At 40.4% G+C, this 20684-nt stretch overlaps 1 protein-coding gene across 1 annotated transcript; it reads right to left on the bottom strand.

Moving 5' to 3' along the window:
* Positions 1-1910: 1910 nt before the first annotated feature.
* LOC100919640 (serine-rich adhesin for platelets-like) lies at positions 1911-13090 on the bottom strand. The gene is made up of 2 exons (XM_031944637.1): positions 10927-13090; positions 1911-1989 (listed from the first exon to the last, which is right to left on the bottom strand). Exons 1-2 carry the CDS (start codon positions 12744-12746, stop codon positions 1986-1988), a joined length of 1824 nt encoding a protein of 607 aa, XP_031800497.1. The 5' UTR covers positions 12747-13090; the 3' UTR covers positions 1911-1985.
* Positions 13091-20684: the final 7594 nt, after the last annotated feature.

Below are 20684 nucleotides of genomic sequence, written 5' to 3'. Positions count from 1 at the left end.
CTTCCCTCTCCAGTGGTCCTATCTCCCTCAGTTTGAGGTCTCCCATCCACCAAGGAGGAAGCCTTGGAATCCCCAGAATCCACCACTCTCCCTCTGCAGGGGCCACCTTCCCCCACCTTCCCCCAGGCTTAGATCTCTACCTTGAGGGTCCTCCCCTCCACCTCCTCCCAATAACCCTTTCACTCCCCACCTCCCAGGGCTGTCAGGAAAGCCCTCTGCAAAGCTGGAAGCCTGGAGAGACAAGAGCGTCGCCATCTCTTACTCTCCCGAGGCCTCTCTGCTGGCACAATGATGCTTGGAGTGACTCACTGATGGGCCTCTGGCCCCAGAAGTGAATTAAACAGACTCCCCTGGGGGCTTGGAGCCTTCTGCGGAACAAGGTACACTGCCATTGAGTGGCCAGAGGCCATGAGCCGCCCTAACAAGTAATTGGCACCGTGTGTTCCCATCCAACTGAGGCAACAGACCCACAAGCATTTATTAAGCTCCTAGTGTGGCCCCGGAATTCTCCTAGGTACCAGGGAGGGGGCAATGCCGGAAACAGCCCTGCTCCCAAGGGCCAGGGAATCCTTGCGGATCTTTGGGCCTGCTGAGCCCGCTCAGAAATCCCCAGGTCACTGGCACCAAGCAGAGGCCGGGATGGCGAGAGGTTACCGCTTGGTGCAGCTCATCCCCACAGGACAAAAACACAAAGCAGGGCCCACGCCCCTCCCCTCCCCCCGCCCTGCAGGATTCCCAGTGGGGTCCTGTTCTGGGGGGGTCTCTCCTGCCACGGGGCTGGGGGCACCGGCGGCTGCCCAACTACTTGTTTCTTGAGAAACTTCGGGCTTTGTCATCAGAGGGGTTCTGGCAGAGGAAGCAGGAAGCGGGCCCAGGCTGCCCTTCGATGCAGGCAGAAGAGGCAGGATTTCAGGGATCAGTGTGATTTCAGGGGCACAAGCAGTGCCCTCCCCTTCTCCCATCCTCAAATGTCCTGGAAGTTCCACTCATTCACTGGGATGTCATGGGACATGGAGTCAGCATGTAGGCCCCTGCCCCGGTTATTCCCTTGGCTCCCCTTCAGGTCGAATCAAAACTTCCCCCTTTTTCAGTGTAGGTGGGGGCACGCCTGGCTCAGTCTCAGCAACCTCAGGGGTCCCTAGGGAGTCCCCTTCCCAGGCAGAAGGGAGCATGCTTCTGTCCCCCTCCTCATTTCTTTAGAGTATACTAGGTAAAATCAATGTCTGCTGCAAGGACAAGGAGCGAGTGGAAGATGTGATGGCAACATGTCTGGAGCAATATGGGTCCCAGGCAAAAGCTTTTGTCAGTTTATGGGTCTCTGGTGGCAAATAGGAGCCTGGTGGGAATGAGTGTTGTAAGGATTACTATTCCCTTCCAGTGTTAATTCAACCATATTTTATCTTGTCAAGATTCTCTCTGTTTTTTCCTATGGTCTAGGTAGGGCAGGGGTCCTCAAACTACAGCCTGTGGGCCAGATGTGGCAGCTGAGGACGTTTATCCCTCTCCCCCAGGGCTATGAAGTTTCTTTATTTAAAGGCCCACAAAACAAAGTTTTTGTTTTTACTATAGTCCGGCCCTCCAACAGTCTGAGGGACAGTGAACTGGCCTCCTATTTAAAAAGTTTGAGGACGGTCTAGGGTATAATTGTTCTACAGTTAGGTCATAACTCCTATTTTCTGGAGGGTTTGAAAGTCACTGGAGCCTGGAGAAGGCATTTAATCTGTCCTAACAATCTGGCCCTCAAACCCAGAAATCCTCCTGTATCTTTGGGATGAGCAATATTTCAATAATGAGTCCCATCTCACCAAGTCAGTCAGATCGTCAGTCAATAAGCATTTTAAAGTATTTACTATGTGCCAGGTACTATACTAAATAAATGATATAAAAAAACACTCACACACACACAATTGTGAACGGAACCACGTTTTCATTTATTGTAGGCTTCTTTTTGGGCTATAAGCTGCATGTAGTAGATATTTTCCATTTTATCTGTAAAGAAAAAAAGAAATAAGAAAAGGGTAAATTCAGAGAAAACTGTGTAGTCTTTATATTCTTTCAGGTTTTTATCCCAATTCCCAATCACCCTAACAAACTGAGCAAATATAATAGAGAAATGGATTTTTGCCCATAGATCATTTAGTATGTAGCCCGTGAAGAGTGGGAATTAGTGGACAAAGCCTCCTATAATTGCAAAGACGGCGCCCATAGATAGTACATGTAATGGAAGTGGGCTATGACATACTATGTATCGTGAAGGACAATGTCTAGGGATGAGTTAGCAAGTACGATTCCTGTGAGGCCTCCAAACTGGGCACTCACAAGACAGCTAGTGGAACACCTGAAGTGGTGGAGTCTTTCTAATGATTCTAATGCTATTAGTTTGACCCCCAATTACAGTATATTCCCTCAATGTCTTCACCAGGTCTAGTCCTTTATATCACTAGTTCCTCAATTATCAATTTGACCAGTTAAGACCAATTAGTTTTTACAAAAGAATATTAACTAAGGAGATATAGCAAGAACAGGGAGTAATTTAAAAAAAAAACTTTCTAAAATGTAGAACACACTTTCCTCTTTCAACTATCAGAAAACCGGAGCATGGGCTCTGTCTAGTTCCTTAACCACAGGAACCTTTCTAGGCCTTTTGGAGGTCACAAAATCATAGACATATTCCAAGTTTTCCTCACCTAAAAGTAGGAAAGATCATAAACAAAGAGGAAAAGTGTCTCTATTGAGGCACTCTGTATTCCTGACCGTGTTTGAGCCTAGGTGAGAACAGCAAAGGTCTGGTATGGTTGCTTACAACTTTGTTTTCCTTGTCCATTCATATTTGTTACAAGGCTGGAGGGGGCAAGTGCTTCTATTTCTCTAAGTTGATTAAGGGTGGGTATATTGGCAGAGATTTTCTTTTCTTTTGGGGGGGATTTTAATACCCCAAACAGAAGGAAACATAGATAATAAATGTAGTTTTTAAATGATGTATAAAATTTATATATATATGTTTTTTTTAAGTAAGTGGTGGAAATTGGAGATGCAGTGCTTCCTCTTTTTGTATTCTGTTTTGTGTATGAAATTTTCTTTTTGTATTTTAAGTGAATAAAAAATTAAAATCTAAACCAAAAAAAAAATCATAGTATATCGGAACTAAAAGAACCTTAAGAGTTGACGAAGGCCATAAAATCATACTATGCATTAAGTACTCCCATGCACACTTGGTCTCTGAACCAAGAACACAATGTCAGAGATCTTAGAAAACAAAATGTCTGTGATGGAAAAGAGCTTAAAAATCATGGAGGACAAAACTATTTGCTTATTTTATAGCATAGGAAATTAAGATTTAGGGGAGGGAGGGAAGGTCATTGCTTGAGCCATCATTTGAGGCAGGATTTGAACTAAATGCACATCTGTGAGTTCACCAATTCAGAAAAAGATAGAGAAGGAAAACTGAAAGGAATGATAAAGCTACACTTCAGCACTTTCCTCCAAACTCAGAAATTCAGACAATTTAGTGTTTTCTGAATTTTTGTTCTGTATTATTTTATCTCTTGCTCCTCAATAACTCAGCTAATTTTGGCTGAATTCTCTAGGCCAAGACTAGGATTTCTCCCCTGAATCTTGTGCCCTTTCATCTTATTTCCCACAGGCAAACAAGAAAAAACATTTGTCCATCTAATTATGTCTGTCATTAGTGATCACTGCTGTCTTGGCCATTCTTCCTATTTAAATTCTTTAATTCTGTTAATCTGACACAAGTCTGGAGCAGTCAGTGTTAATTCAGACAAAATAATGTCGTCTTGACGTAATACTCAAACACTGACTCCCAATCTCAGTGACCAGATGCTTGCATAATTCTGAAATGTTAGTGATCAGTTGCTGATGAAATCCTCAGATATTATTAGTAATGGTCAGTAGTCATTATGGGAACTGATCAATCTGTTCTAGAACATAATCCTCTTGCGATCCTGTTGGCAAATCGAGGAAAAAACATAGCAGGAAGAATTAGCTGGTCTAAGTGTGTAATTGTTGAGTTTCTCCAACTAAATGGCCATCCTATACTCATTCTACTGAACTGTATCTTTGATTATGAAGGCTTACAAATTCTAAAGGTTAAACAGAGGTTATTAAATTCTCCAAACAAATGAGTTATTTGTTTATTTGAGTAGAACCTGAAGTAGATAAATTTTACTAACCAAATTATGAAAAACTAATAAATCTTTCTCTTGAGGAAAAGAGAAAATCACCTCCTAATGAGACTTTGTCAAGTGACAAGTAGTAGAATTCTCTGTCACATTTTCCAACAAGTACCCCCACAATTTGTTTCAAACACCCCCTTTTTGAAAATACCAGCGTTGTTATTACTGCTATCATTTAAGGCACTGGCAGAAGAAATGCCCCTTTCATCCCAGGGACCCAGTCAATCCTAATGTTAAATTCTCCTTCCTGAAATGTAATTTCTTCACTCTGATTTTCCAAATTGTAGTTTTAATTTTTTTATAGATGCCAGAATATCCTAGTGAGTTTTGGGGTACTGTACTCTAGAATTTTTAAAAATTGTTTTCCTTTGTGAATAAATAGAAGTGAGAGCTCATAATCACTTCCACTCTTTCCTGAAGAGTGCCAGACTTATTGTTTTAGAATATAATAATAATATGATTTCACCAACTAGAGAATGCTAAGAGAGTCTTAAAATAAAAATAAAGAAACAAATGGCTTGGCAGTCTGCAGTTTCTAAACTTATCTGGTACTTAGGAACTACCTAGGAAAATGAACAGCAAGAAAGAAGTTTGTTTACATTAGAAAGTAAAATTTTCATTTTAAGAAAATACTTTTATTTTAACTTTCTGTTTTTCCATGAATGGCGTAATAGAACATTATTGTTTAAATTAATTAGAAGCTTTATATTTTAATATATTTAATATCTACTGGTCATCCTGCCATCTGGGGGAGGGGGTTGGGGGTAAGAGGTGAAAAATTGGAACAAGAGGTTTGGCAATTGTTAATGCTGTAAAGTTACCCATACATATAACCTGTAAATAAAAGGCTATTAAATAAATAAATTAATTAATTAATTAGAAGCAAAGTCATCTAAAATGAATTGCAATAGACTATGCATTTGTAAGTTCTTAAGGAACCAATGGGAAAATTTTTACCTGACAATAACTACTTGTAAACCTTGAAGTTTCCATTTTGATCAATGAAAATTAAAGATTTTGCTAGTAATTGATATTGTAGAGTAAAAAACTTGTGCCAATCTGCCACAAGGAGATTATAGTGGAGGTAAAAAAAGAATTACTTTTGTAGACAAATTAAGATATGATTGGGAAACAAAGACATGAATGAGGATTCAGAAAAGTAGTAATGAATGGAAAGAAAGAGTTGAATCAGAGTATAGACGTTTTAAAGAACTTTAATCAAAAGTTGTAGTAAGAAAGAAAGAAAATTAAAGGATTGGAGATTTATTTGATTAAAACTTAATTAAAAGGTATAGAAGAAATATAAAACTAGTGATTTTCTTTACCCAAGTGACCATATTATAAGGTCTTTATCTTTGCCAATTATCAAAATATCTTGCATAGGTCAAAAGAAAAGCCAAGAATTAAATAAATTATTACAGATAAAATTAAGCCTTGTATCTTATTTAGATAAGAAGAGAATAAGATTTCTATGCCTATAAAATTTTGAACTCTATTTGGAGAACTTGTTTCCTCCTCAGATAAAGTTAATTTTGAGATTTCTCATGTATAAACTTTATTTCACCAATTTTGATATTATTAATGTAGAAACGTATCTGGAATCATATAACAAGATTTAAAATTGAGTAATTTTCTCATTAGCCATGCCACGTACAGGATTCAGACAAAGTAGGAAGAACAAAATAATATATGAATATTTAAAAATTCCATAATTATGGTGCAAAAAGAAACTGAGTTTCATCCAGTTTCTTTTAGCAAGGCATGCAGCTGTAGAAAAGAAATGGATTCAAGGCTCTCAGTAGATAAGAACTCACAACCTTGGTTTCTATAAGTTATATAGAGTTACCTTAATTGTATATAGTTAACGTACATTTTGGAGGAAGTCTTAAAAAACTGAAAAAACAGAATTATAGGGATTGAAACATCTGGCTTCTTAAATTTAAAAAAAAATCTGGTTTCTTATTGGTAAAGAGGATCAGTAGACAAGTGAGAGGGAAGAGGAGTAGTTTTGTGACATTCTGTGTAACTTCTCCAAAATCAGTTTTAGTTTAAGTTTAGTTTAAGTTCACTTAAGTTTAAACTTCATTAAAAAGTAGATAAGGGCAAAATAGAGTTACTAATCCTATTTATTTTTAACACACTTTTAGATGAGTTCCAGATAATCTAATATTCTTCCTAAAGCCATGCTGTTCATAAGTTTAACTCTACAAGCTTTGCACTGGCTTTTACCACATGCACTAATTAATGGAAGGCTAATACAATTAAGTTTTTTCAGGCCCCATTAAAATTGTATTAAATTTTGTCACTAGCAAGTTAAAGGCAAAATTATCTGGAGAATGTCCACAAATAACCTGGAATCTGGAAGTAGCCAAGGAAATACCACAAACCTGTCCTAAAAATAGTAGTGCCCATTCCCATTCCAGGTACCATTAACAACTGACAGTTAAACACAGTTAAAAACAGTTAAAAAAAAAACAGTTAAAAGAAAAACTGTTAAACAGTTAAAAACACCAAGATGTTGGTTCAGGGATCCAAGTCTCTGAGTTTAAGTAGATAAAACTAGATAATCTATGGACAGGTCAAGGATAGACTTCCTTTGACAAAGAATTTTCAAGGGAAAAAATGTTTCCCAAAAGCAGAAAGCTTCATTAAGTAGAAATCTAAACACAAAATGACAGAATAAGGAATCTGTATAAATAAATATTCAGAGGGGCAGCTAGGTGGTACAGTGGTTAGAGCACCAGCCCTGAAGTCAGGAGGACCTGACGTCAAATCTGGTCTCAAACACTTAATACTTCGTAGCTGTGTGACCTAGGCAAGTCACAATCCCAATTGCCTCAGCAAAAATAAATAGATAGATAGATATTCAGATATACTCCATATTCCTTTTTCTGTCCCCAATAATAGAGCTGTGTTTATTGCCCATTGTTTCTTACAGTGTCCCAACATTTTTTGTTTAATTATTATATAATTAAATATTAATTAATTATGGTTAATTATAAATTTAATTATTAAATATTTGTTTAAATATTACTATTATGTCTAATTATTAATTATAAATAGTTGTTTAAATATTAATTAATATTGTGTTTAATTTAATTATTTATTATTGTTAATTAATTAGTAAATTAATGATTTGTTTAATTAATCTTACTGATATTTTGTTCAAACTTTTTAAATCACATTTTCTTATATTTTCCTCAAATTTATTATGGTACAATTAACTGATCTTATTGATTGATCTTGATACTTAGTTTTGGGGACGGGGGATAAGTTCTAAATTTTATATGATTTACTATTTTTTGTTTTGTAACCACTATATCCTTTCTTAGGAATAAGTTGTGCATTATGAAAGCAGCTGACTTAATCTCACCCTTATATTATTTGTCCCAAAGATAAAAATGGGTTTCTCTTGGAACAATAGGGGAGTTGTTGATGATGAATTTTGAGGAGAGAATGACTAACTCCACTCTGTTCTATGTCACCATTTTGCTATTATATAGCATATGACTCCTGCCATGAAGTACTAAGACCATCTGCAGCAGATGTTTCCTTTCACTATCTTCTCCTTCTCCAGCATATTAAAAAAAAAGACTTAATTGCTTTGAGGGGGAAAAAGGATGATTTCAGAGTCCCTATAATCTAGCCTGATAAGTAGTTCCCTTTGAATTTGTGAAACTAGTAACTGGTTGGAACACATCTATCTGCTGTAGTGAATAATACATTTTCACTAACAAGCATACTTTCTTTTCTTTGTATGGCCTGGTGTTTTGTAATAAGCAGCCCTTTTTTGTTTCATATAATATAAATATTGCTTGATGAAATATGGGTAACACATACCCCCTCCAGTGCTAGTGGAATATGACATACTCTGAGTATATAACAAAGCCTGTCTTTTGACTGATTGAGCATTAGGTGATTGAACTGGTAAGAAAACTCATACAACCAACTAAAATTCCAGAGAACTAATGACGAAACATATTATCTACCTCCTGATCAAAATATGAAAGAGTCAAAGGGCAGAACAAGACATATTTTTAACATGAAAATGTTCTATGTGTAACTGCACGTTTGTAAAAAGGATTTTGTTTTTCCCCCTTCATTGGGGACAATTGGGATAGGAGGGAGAGAAGGTAGGTTTTTGCTGATTGAAAAAAAATCATGTAAATAAAGCATTTATTAAAAATTTATAATAAAGTTCATTTATATTAATTGGTTAAGATTTGTTGAAGAGAAAGCAAAATGCTTAAAGTTTTATGGGAGAGAGAATAATGACATTTAAGTCAACAGTATTAGTAATTAGTAAGCCAATTAATATTATTACTGCCCCTCTAGATATCCCTAAGGCTCTTAAAGAGGAGGTGGGGCAGTAGTTTTGCTGTGGGATCCTGCTCCACCAGTGCTTAAGTAAGTAAGAAGAGCAGCTCCAGAGCCTCACTACTTATATATCTTTATGAAAGCAGTTCAACTTGAGAAAATACTTGAAGAAAAGTTTTTTAAAATATTTACCAATTATACGTAAAAACAATTTTAATATTCTTTTTAAATTTTGAGTTCCAAATTCTCTCCTTCCTTCGTGTCTCATTGAGAAGATAAGAAATTTGATGTAATTTATATATATGCAGTTGTGCAAAACATATTTCCACATTAGCCATCTTGTGAAAGAAAACACAGATCAAAAACTTAAAAAAAACAGGAAAAATAAAAGTTTTTTTAAAAAAATATGTTTTGATCTGCATTCAGACTTGAGCAGTTCTTTTTTAGGAGGAAGAGAGCATTTTTTAATCATAACATCAAATCAAAGGTTTTAAAAGAAAATCAGAATCTTAACATTTGATGGCCATTATAGAATTAATGAAAAAGCTATTAAGTCAGAAAAATAGCTTTTAATTAAGCTATAAAATGTCTAATTTAATCATGCAAGTATTAGGGTCTTAATACAAAATGATATCCTGTGACAAGGGTTTGGAAACTGCTTTCCTCACCACAATCCCATGGAGCTTGTGGTACCAATGTTACTAACCTGATTTTAACAAGAAAATTGAACTTCTGACAGTAACAGTGACTAGGATCTACAACTTGTAAGTAGTCTGTGGTGAGAAAATGGCCTCTCCTAAGTCCCAATCAACAAACTCTACTCTATCCAATATAACAGGTAATATAAACATTTGTTGGGGCAGGATTGCAGGAAATAACTGCTAATTCTCTTTATTCTTCTGCCCCATGCCCAGTCCCAGCCCTAGGGTGGCAGAACTATCTTGAGGCATCTCCAAGCCTCAAGGCAATATGCATGATCATGGGTTGATCAACTGTAGTCAGCAGAATAAGCATGTAGTATTTGTGTGTGCTATTGAAGAATGGGGAATAAGGGTGGCAAGAGTTGGAAAGGCAATTAGTTATTACGACGGAAATCATCTTTCCTAGGAGTCAGAATAGGAGTTTGGTTGCTAAATGGGGCAATGCTATCAGCACTCCTGCTGGGGCATCTGGCCATGAGGCAGAAAGTCTCTGAAACAAGATCAGTAGCTTTAACAGACACCCTACCCTGCCGAGACATCTCCTTCCTCCCCCACCCCAAGTGGAAATCATCTGTTAACCTCTAATTCTTGATGGCTGGCGTCAGCAAAAACAAGTTCAAGCTCTTTGGCTGAGGAGGGGCTGCTGGCTATGAGAACACCCCCTGGGATGGAAGCCTGGTGTTAACATCCATTTTAAAGAATGTGGCTATAGCCTCTCCTTCTAGCCCCACCCCTCTCCCTTTGCAGTTCTGAGCTAGTCTCACTTCTGGGAGGCCCTGGTGTTACAAGGTCACAGAGGCTCAAGGCCAGAACAAAGGTGACCAGGCCCCTGAGGCCTATTGGAACTCAAAGAACTATAAAAATACACATGCTTTTGACCGCAAAGTTAATATATTTTTAACACTTGTAAATCAATTCCCAAAGGGTTTTATCTACCTATCCTCCATATTTGTCAATACAAAACAATACATTTCTCCTGGCACCAATGAACACAGAAAGTAATAGAGCCCTGGTTCCGTAATTAAGGAACAGAGACAGCCCATGTGGGAAAAGAGCACAGAGATGTTTCAAGAAGGGATGGCTAACCAGCATTCCTATCGTATCCAGATAGTCAGCCACACATCAGGTAACCAAACAAACTCACACCCTTCAAACCACATCTTCGACACTATCAATCCGATTCCTTGGTGACTGAGTTTTAACCCAGGTCCCGAGTGGTGTACACAGTATTCCAAGATTTAAATGGTTTCTAAGAACCCAAAATACAATGTGATCATTTGGACATAAGGTTTCTATGTCTGTGACAAACACTACTAATAACCCTGAGAGAAAAGAAAAGGTGCTTCCTCACTGAGAATTTAAAGGAACAAACAGCAGTCCTAGGCCACAGCAAACACACTGTAAGAACAGTGCACTACAACAAGAGAACTGGACGGATCTGCACGCATATATTGTATTTAAGATATACCTTAACGTGTTTAACATATATGAGACTGCTTACCATCTGGGGGAGGGGGTGGAGGGAAGGAGGGGAAAGGTCGCAACAGAAGTGAGTGCAAGGGATAATGTAAAAAATATTACCCAGACATGTTGTCAGTAAAAAGCTAAAATTTAAAAAAAGGAAGAACAGTGCAGTAGGGCAAGGCAAGGCTTGAGAACCAACCACAGGTTCCAAGAGATGCAAAGATAAAGAGCAAAGAGGACCAAACGCTTACCCGACTCTTTTCTGGTACTCAGCAGTAGCCTCCTGGTAATCGGTAGAAGCAGAAAACAGCCGGGAAGGCTCCAGAGCCAAATACTGCAGGAAATCTTGCAAGTGGTTCTGAAGAACGTAGAGGCTGCTCTCGCTCAGGGGGGTGCAGGCCAGCATCGGGCCCATCTGCGGGAAGAGGCGCAACAGGTGGGCACCCCCGTAGATCTGGGACAACATCAAGGTGGGATAGCTGGCCATGAGGTCGGCGTACTGGGGTTTTTCAAATTCGTAGAGTAGTTGGTTGACCAGCATCACGTCGAAATAGTTTTGGAGGCCAGCCATCAATTCGTTGACGGTACGCTTCTTGGAGGAGGTGCCATAATTCTGCTGGAAGGTGGTATACTCCATCAAAATGGAAGCCACGCTCTTTCTGGCAGGAAGAGTGAAGAGCTTTTTCTCGAGGGTCACCAGCAGCCAATCTTCCACCAGAAGAGGTTTCAGGCCTTTGGGGAGTTGAATTTGGACTTCCTCCAATCTGCTCAGGTACTTCTGTTCCGGATCGACAACCTTGACTCCCGGGCGCCCACGTTTCAGCTCCCGCCCTCTTTTGCGCTTGCAGGGCCACTGCATCACCGTACCCCACCAGGTGCTGTCATCTTTGACTTGAGTGCTCTTGTCACTGCTCTCGGTGGAGGTGCCCGGGCAGTCCTCCAACTGCTCTCTCTTGGCAGCCATTTGGAGGGCTGTGTCGCTATCTTGCACGTGGGTAACAGAATAGCGAAACACGCAGCCCTCGGAGACCCATTCGTACTTCCAATCTTCAACTACAAAGACCGAGAGGGGCCCCGATTCCAGGGCACCGCTGCTGGGGACCCCCCGGCCAGTGCTCCCACTGGGGATCCAAAGGGGCATGGCGACTTCTAAGCTGCTGCATTTGCTGGTGCTGCTGGCGGTGCTGTCGGCACTGCTACCGCTGCCGCTGCCACTGGTGCCGGTGCCAGTGCCGGTGCCGGTGCCGGTGCTGCTGCTGCTGGTGCCGGTGCCGCTGCTGCTAGTGCCGGTGACGGTGCTGCTAGTGCCGGTGACGTTGCCGGTGGCGGTGCTGGTGCTGCTGCTGCTAGTGGCGGTGGCGGTGCTGCTGCTTCCGGTGCCGGTGCTGGTGCCTGTGTCAGTGCCGCTAATGCCGGTGCCGGTGTAAGTGCCAGTGTCGGTGCCAGTGTCGGTGGTGCTGCTAGTGCCGATGACGGTGCCTGTGTCGGTGCCAGTGCCGATGCCTATGCCTGTGCAGATGCTGCTGCTGCTGGTGCCGGTGGCGGTGCCGGTGCCGGTGCTGCTAATGCCGATGCAGCTGCTGGTGCTGCCAACCCCGCCGCTGTCTTCATAGTCGTCACCTTCTTTGCTACCGTCGCCATCATGGCTGCTGCTGGTGGTGCTGCTGCTGGCGCTGCTGCAGCAACTATGGCAGCAGCAGCTGCTGCCGGTGCTGCTGCTACTGCTACTGCTACCGAGGCGGCGGCGGCTGCAGCTCGGACTGCTGCTGCTCGAGCTGCTACTGGGGCTTCTGGCCTTAACTATCAGGTCACTCGAGGCGGACTCGGGCTCTAGGGCCGGTGGGACGTCCGGGAGGGGTGCGTCGGGATCGGTCACTCCACCAGTCGGGGCCTGGTCCTTCTCTCTGCGTCTTGGGTAACGTACCAGGTATTTAACTTGCCTGTTCTTCACGGTAACCTGGACGCACTGGCCCTTGCGGATCTTGGGCCCTCGGAATATCAGCACCGGCTCCCCCTCCAGCGCGGCAGGCAGGTCCTTGACCAGCTTACCTTGCGGTTTGGAATACGCCATTGGTCAGCGAGGGGAATCCGGGCACCTGTTTCGCTGTAAGCTGACTGGAGCACGTGGCGGTTACGGGTGGGCCGCACGCGGGCCTGACGGGGTCCTGCCGAGAAGGCTGGACTGAAGCACGGCGCCTCCCACGTCCTCTGCCCTCTGACTGGAACACGGGGACCACCCAGGGATAGTGGGAGAGATCCTGGCCGGTGGCCTGGCTTCAGGTCGGACAGATTAACGCGAGCCAACTAGGAACTCCCAGAAAGGCTGCCGCCTCTCTCGCGCTCCCCAGCAGTGTGACTGGCTCTGCCGGCGCAAGCCACGTTTAGCCCGGGCTCTTATGGAACAATGTAACAAAAGATGCCACCTAACTGCGCGTGGCTGGCGCAGGCGCAGTAGGGATAAAGAGCAGGAAGGAACTGAATCGTGATTATGACGTCAGCTAAGTTGAAGTGGATAAAGCCTGGATCTGAATTCAAGTGTCAGCCCCAGCACTTTTCTGTCCCTCCCTGAACCTCAGTTTCCCCCTCTATAAAAGGCCCATAAATGACTCATAAACAAGTGTGAGCAGAAATTACGCCAGCGTTTGTGTATGGCGGAGGGGCAGGGCAAAGTTGTCCTATAAAATCTTTATTTTCTTAACACTTTATAATCCAAAGCCGTCATAATTTCTGGCGAGGCATTTTAAATATTGTACAGTTAGTATACAAATCACTAAGTATATTTTAGAGACAGAGACGGACCTTATTTCACAAAGGTGGTGCAGCGACTAGAAAACAACGCTTTTCTCTCCATCAAAAGTCACTAAAATAATCAAGTTTCTTTTTGGTTCTAGATTTGTGCTGCTAGTCAATATTTCATCACATTTTTATTTCAGGATTCAGTATGTTAAACTTAGGCTGAGATTGGGACTTGGGAAACAAGTCTCAGAACATTTGGCATCACTGGTGTATATTTGGTTTTTCTCTGTTTGTTTTTATAAATGTTTTTGGGGGGTTTGCATCGTCACATCGTGTTTTTCCCCAAAAATCATTAGCAAACACCTGAATTCTACGTGCCAGCTCTGGGGAAACAATGCTACCTAGGCAAATAGAACTTGTGACGTCAGTTACCATGGCTAGCTTGCCCTACGAGTTACCTGCCTGACAGAAAGGGTAATGTTAAAGGACCCAGGATAATTACTTTGAATGGTTCTTATACTGCTTTTTTTTAAAATGCTTTTTGTTCATTGGTTTAAACATCTAGAGGTTATTTTAGAAATATCAGCACTGTGGTTAATTTTTTTTTCTAAAAGCAACAAGTTATTTGCATAATTATCTAAAAGTTTACAGAGTTCAAACTGTACTATGCTTTATCTGGTATAGTCATTTTATTATTCAGGGTTTAAATCTGCCAAGAGGGGACATTTCTCTCTTTAAGGAAAGCAGGATAAAAAATTTAAAAATAAACATTTTAATTCTGTAAAGTTATAAAAAAAAAGTGGAGGGGGTAAATTGAACCCCTTAAGGGTCCTTCACACTCTTAATCTCTGATCTTTGATCCAAGATTGGTAGTTGTTTGGAGGTAGGTACAGTAAAAGAACTGACTTGTATTTGGAACCAAAGGGCCAGGGTTCAAAGCTGTCATGATATTTTCCAGCCAGAAGTGCTTGGACAAGTCTCTTTTTTGTTTCTGGCTCTGTTGAATATTCTTTAAAATGATCACTAATGATCATAATCATTAAAATGGATGGTCCTTAAAGGCTCGTCCAGTTTTCACATTCTATGATCCTGAAGCCCTTTTAACACTGGTATTCTGTCCTATTCTGGGGCCTTTCATTTGTACATCTCTATAACAGATCAAGGCTTTTTGTTTTTTGGTTTTTTTGGGTTTTTTTGTTTTTGTTTTTTGACATTTTTTTTTATTTAATAGCCTTTTATTTACAGGTTATATGCATGGGTAACTTTACAGCATTAACAATTGCCAAACCTCTTGTTCCAATTTTTCACCTCCTTCCCCCCACCCCCTCCCCCAGATGCCAGGATGACCAGTAGATGTTAAATATATTAAAATATAAATTAGATACACAATAAGTATACATGACCAAAACGTTATTTTGCTGTACAAAAAGAATCAGACTCTGAAATATTGTACAATTAGCTTGTAAAGGAAATCAAAAATGCAGGTGTGCATAAATATAGGGATTGGGAATTCAATGTAATGGTTTTTAGTCATCTCCCAGAGTTCTTTTTCTGGGCATAGCTAGTTCAGTTCATTACTGCTCCATTAGAAATGATTTGGTTGATCTCGTTGCTGAGGATGGCCGGGTCCATCAGAACTGGTCATCATATAGTATTGTTGTTGAAGTATATAATGATCTCCTGGTCCTGCTCTTTTCACTCAGCATCAGTTCATGTCAGTCTCTTCAGGTCTTTCTGAAATCATCCTGTTGGTCATTTCTTACTGAACAGTAATATTCCATAATTTTCATATACCACAATTTATTCAGCCATTCTCCAACTGATGGACATCCATTCAGTTTCCAGTTTCTAGCCACTACAAAAAGGGCTGCCACAAACATTCGTGCACATACAGGTCCCTTTCCCTTCTTTATAATTTCTTTGGGATATAAACCCAGTAGTAACACTGCTGGATCAAAGGGTATGCACAGTTTGATAACTTTTTGAGCATAGTTCCAAACTACTCTCCAGAATGGTTGAATTCGTTCACAACTCCACCAACAATGAATCAGTGTCCCAGTTTTCCCGCATCCCCTCCAACAATCATCATTATTTTTTCCTGTCATCTTAGCCAATCTGACAGGTGTGTAGTGCTATCTTAGAGTTGTCTTAATTTGCATTTCTCTGATTAATAATGATTTGGAGCATCTTTTCATATGACTAGAAATAGTTTCAATTTCTTCATCTGAGAATTATCTGTTCATATCCTTTGACCATTTTTCAATTGGAGAATGGCTTGATTTTTTATAAATTAGAGTTAATTCTCTATATATTTTAGAAATGAGGCCTTTACCAGAACCTTTGACTGTAAAAATATTTTCCCAGTTTATTGCTTCCCTTCTAATCTTGTCTACATTAGTTTTGTTCGTACAAAAACTTTTCAGTTTGGTATAATCAAAATTTTCTATTTTGTGATCAGTAATGATCTCTAGTTCTTCTTTGGTCATAAACTCCTTCCCCTTCCACAGGTCTGAGAGGTAAACTATCCTGTGTTCCTCTAATTTATTAATAATTTCATTCTTTATGCCTAGGTCATGAACCCATTTTGACCTTATCTTGGTGTACGGCGTTAAGTGTGGATCAATGCTTAGTTTCTGCCATATTAGTTTCCAATTTTCCCAGCAATTTTTATCAAACAGTAAGTTCTTATCCCAAAAGCTGGGGTCTTTGGGTTTGTCAAAGACTAGGTTGCTATATTTGTTGACTGTTTTATCCCTTGAACCTAACCTACTCCACTGATCAACTAATCTATTCCTTAGCCAATACCAAATGGTTTTGGTAACTGCTGCTCTATAATATAATTTTAGATCTAGTACAGCTAAGCCACCTTCATTTGATTTTTTTTTCATTAATTCCCTGAGATCAAGGCTTTTTAAACTTTTTCCACTTGTGGGCCCTTTTTGACCAAGAAATTTTTGTGGCCCTAGATACATAATAATATATAATATAACATAATATAATATAATATAATATACACAGGTCAAGCATATACTGATAATAAATCATAATTTCACAATGTCCACTGACCATTCAGTTCCCAGTGTGGGATAATGCCCTAGTTTAAAAAGTTAGGTGATAGGAACAACTGTTTGCAATAAAAAGACCTGATGTCATAAAGATTTTGCTCCTTCCTAGCTGTGCAACTTTTAGGCAAGGCATTCTCTCTCGGAGTCTCTTTTTCTCCCCTGTAAAAAAAAATGCAATGATTATCTTAACATTCTTCTAACTCTCAATCTTACATATCTTGCAAATCATCATAGGCAAATAACACTATACTGGAAGGGAGAACCAATGCTCAACAACCAGCTCTCTAGAAAAAGAAATATAAGTAAGATACTTTTCAACTCAATCTGCTTTATTAACTGTTGGGGTTCGGCCCCAACTCTCGAGTGAAGCCAGCCTTACATGACCAGCAATGCCCGTTCACCTGAGTAGCAAAGACTGTGAGCAATGAGGGGCCAGAGCTAGGATGGTGTGGGACTCCATTTATTACAAAGATTGCAGGTCCTTTTATCTTCTCAGTACATGCCTCTAGTTCTTATAGCTTAACTTAAGCACATCCTAACCTATAGCAGATACATGATTCCCTACAGAAAGCTACACATAAATACAACGTGAGCATTCCTTTCCTAATAAGGTATATGATTATTGTTCTCCCCTCCAAGATCCGGCATGCCTCTCTTGGGAACTGCCACGTCGCTCCCCAGGTGGGACCCCTTTCTCCCAAGGCCATCTTGTTCACCCTTACATGGCTACCCTCAGTTTACCTGAGCCGTGCCATGGGATCTCCAAGGCTGTTGGGACGTTGGCAAGTCCTCTTATAATTAACATTTACACTCTCACTTTCTTTTGTCTAGATAATCAAGAAAACAACAAATCAAGAGCTGGTTTGTAGTGTTTGCTAAAGGTGAAATTCTCATGATCTAGTCTAAGTCTCACAGAGTCCTTCCCAGAACCTATGGGAAGGGTCCAAAAGAATCTTGACAGACTCCAAAATGAGGCTGAGTCAAATAAGACAAAAATGGAATAGATTCGGGTCCTAGGACCTAGGGAATTACCATATGGTAATGGTAATTGTTGTGCTAGTAGGAGGTCATTACTCGGGGGAGTCAGACAGGACCAGAGTTCTGTAGCAGGAACAAGTTCTACAATCTTTTGATTCACTTCATTTAACATCTGCAGGACAGCATTGTCAAAGATTGATTATTTCAAGTTGTATTGTAAGATTCGAACTCCCAGGCCAGAAGAGGCAGCCCTAAGAAATGTATTAGTATATTCATTACACACATCATCTAGGAAATTATGAAAATCATAATAATCTTTCATTAAGCTGAAATTTCAGGGAAATCAGGAGGCAAAAATAAGGAGGGAACACTTCCCAGACATGGGGAATAGTCAGTTAAAATGGCCAGAATGAAGGCACTTAACTCTGCTTCTGCTTATATAGGGAGTTGCAGGGCTCAAGACAGCCCCATGCTAGGAGGGGCACCCCAAGTCTGTCAGGGATTTCAAAGGAGGGAAAGAGTGGGACATGGAGTAGCTCCACCTGTCCCTTCTGATGGAACAGGAGCTGCTACTAGGATCCAGAAAGGATTTCTAAGCAGAATATACACAGTTAGACCATGAGGTAGGCAAACCCCAAACTTTATTGTTTGAGGGACAGCAAGGAGGCCAGTGTTACAGAATCAGAGTGACAGTGGAGGAGGGCAGAGGTAAGTATAAGACTGGAAAAGTAGGAGGAGGCAGGTCATGAAGGACTCTGAACACAAAACAGGATTTTATGTGATCCCAGAGATCAAACAGAAGTTTACTGAATAGGGGAATGGCATGGCTCACCTGGTACTTTAAGGAACATCATTTTTACAGCTGAGTAGAGGATGGGCTACAGTGGGGAGACATTTCAGCTGACAGAGTGTGAGGGGGAGCTGTAGACAAATTTGTGTGGAATGTAGAAGACCGGTACCCAAAATGACTCCTCAGAGATCACTCAGTAGAAAGCAGAAAAGTTGTTTATTAAAACCTCCAAAGGATGAGCCGTCCCATCGCGAGATAAGAAAGAGAAAGCTCACGGTAGGAGGGCTAAAGAAGTAGTAAAGATACATAGCTTTTACACAAGAGATTACATTACACTAAAAGAGCATTAAGAAGGGGAGGGGGAGGCATCTAATTGGTTGTTGCTATTTGGAGAAATTGGAAGGGAAAGTTTCTGTTTCCCCAAAATCACCTTATTTCTAGGAACAGAAAATCAGGCCTTCAGGCTTCAAATAAACAGTGGTCAAGCTAATAGACTAAATATTGATAAATGTCAAATACTGATAAATGCCATCATCTCAGGTTAAGTAAATATGTTTCTAGCTGGCCAAGGCTCAAGTAAATATGGGCCTGCACATATTATACAAGTCATAGGGGAAACACAGAAATAATGAAAATAAAATACAGAAAAAGAATTCATACATCCCTGTAAGTTCTTCACCTTATCTCTCTATTCCATACATTCCCCCCTTGTAATATGTAAATGATTTTTATCATATTTTTATGAAGAACTTACACACTGTTCAAAATCAGTTAAGATATCTATATTGTTTATCAAGTTCGTCATCAAGATCATCCCTCTCTAATACATTCCAGCCTTTTCTCTGAAGAATCATCATTTTAATAGATTTCTGTATGCAATATCTTGATAGGGACCACTGAACTATTCTGGTTACTAATGTAATTATACAGGATAGACGTAGTGGTAACAGGATAATACCACAGATTGCATTAAGTCCATACCATAAAAATTGCTTCCACCAACTGTCTTGGAAACAGTTATCACAGAACAGATTGGCATTTGGCAGACATAAAAATACAAAGATAAATTAACAAAGAAGACAGTGTAGGGAAACTGAGGCACAACATTACACACTCTCCTTCTGAATATTTGAATTATTGAATTACCTCCCCTGAGATACCTGGGAAGTCTCAGCACCATAATTTTGACCAACCCAATGTGAGGCAAATAAATCAAAATGAAACTAGAAAAAGCAAGGACTTATGGCAAGGGCAAGTCTCGTCCTGACAACCCCAGAGTCATCAGCAGTACAAAGGCCCTTATCTCAGCCAGAGAATCCAGTTTGAGATGAACAGTTCACTGTGAGTTAGGTGGTCTGCAGTCATTTGTGCACTTAACTCAGCTTCTGCTTATATAGAGAGTACCAGGGTTCAAGACAGCCCCATGCTAGGAGGGGCACCCCAAGTCTGTCAGGGATTTCAAAGGAGGGAAAGAGTGAGGCCTGGAGTAGCTCCACCTGTCCCCTCTGATAGAATAGGAGCTGCTACTAGGATCCAGAAAGGATTTCTGAGCAGAATATGCACAGTTAGATCATGAGGCAGGCTAACCCCAAACTTTAGAGGCTTGATCTCAAAACTGCAATGTCCTTTGAGAATGCTAAAATAGTAATTAAGGAACTGAGGTTACAGGATTGGAGACTCCCAAGTCCCAAGGTGTATGATTTCTGGTTATTCCTAAAAAAAACAGTCCCCAAAACTGAGTCTTCCAGGGCAATTCCACAGAATAAGGGGTTTCAAAGCTAAAGCATCAAGTAACCATCTCACGTATAAATCCCAAAAGTGAATTAAAGTTTCTATACCTAACAGACTAATACAGGAGGAGTTTTCTAAAAAAAATTTCTCAAACAATCACATATTCTGAAGTGAACATAGATATTGTAAACATATTATTATAACTTCCCTAACAGCAAGTTACCAATTTTAACAAATTCCATCCCAAATCTTAAACACACAGTAACAGATGACCAAGTCAGGGTTTAACAGTCATTCATCAACCAGTCCCAAGTCCCCCATATCAGTCCATCAGAGGCAGGGGCGATGGTCTCTCATTTAAAAACTGCTTGGCTCTCAGTCCAAGCAGGGGGATGGGTATGGTGTGCTGACAACAATCAATGGGCTGATCCAAGTCTCAACAGCAGGTCAGTATAGCTGTAATGTGACCAAAATCTGGAACCAAAAAAATCTAACAGTTAAAGATTAGAACAGCTGGAACTGCAACAACACGTGGGGAGGCCAGTATAGATTGGCCAGCAGTTCCTACGTGAAGGAACAAGTTTGCTTCACAGGGCAGGCAACAGTCCCAATAAAGAGCAGTTAGGTTTCGCAGACCACTGGGCTAATTGTTCTCTCATTATTTAGAAATCCTTTAAAAAACCTGACTATCCACAGACACAAATATCCA

Source organism: Sarcophilus harrisii, chromosome X (assembly GCF_902635505.1).
Source record: "Sarcophilus harrisii chromosome X, mSarHar1.11, whole genome shotgun sequence".
NCBI lineage: Eukaryota > Metazoa > Chordata > Mammalia > Dasyuromorphia > Dasyuridae > Sarcophilus > Sarcophilus harrisii.
This window is presented reverse-complemented; position numbering and strand designations above follow the sequence as displayed.

Coding starts and splice junctions, on each gene's coding strand:
- LOC100919640 (XM_031944637.1), bottom strand. CDS start 12,746: ATGGCGTATTCCAAACCGCAAGGTAAGCTGGTCAAGGACCTGCCTGCC.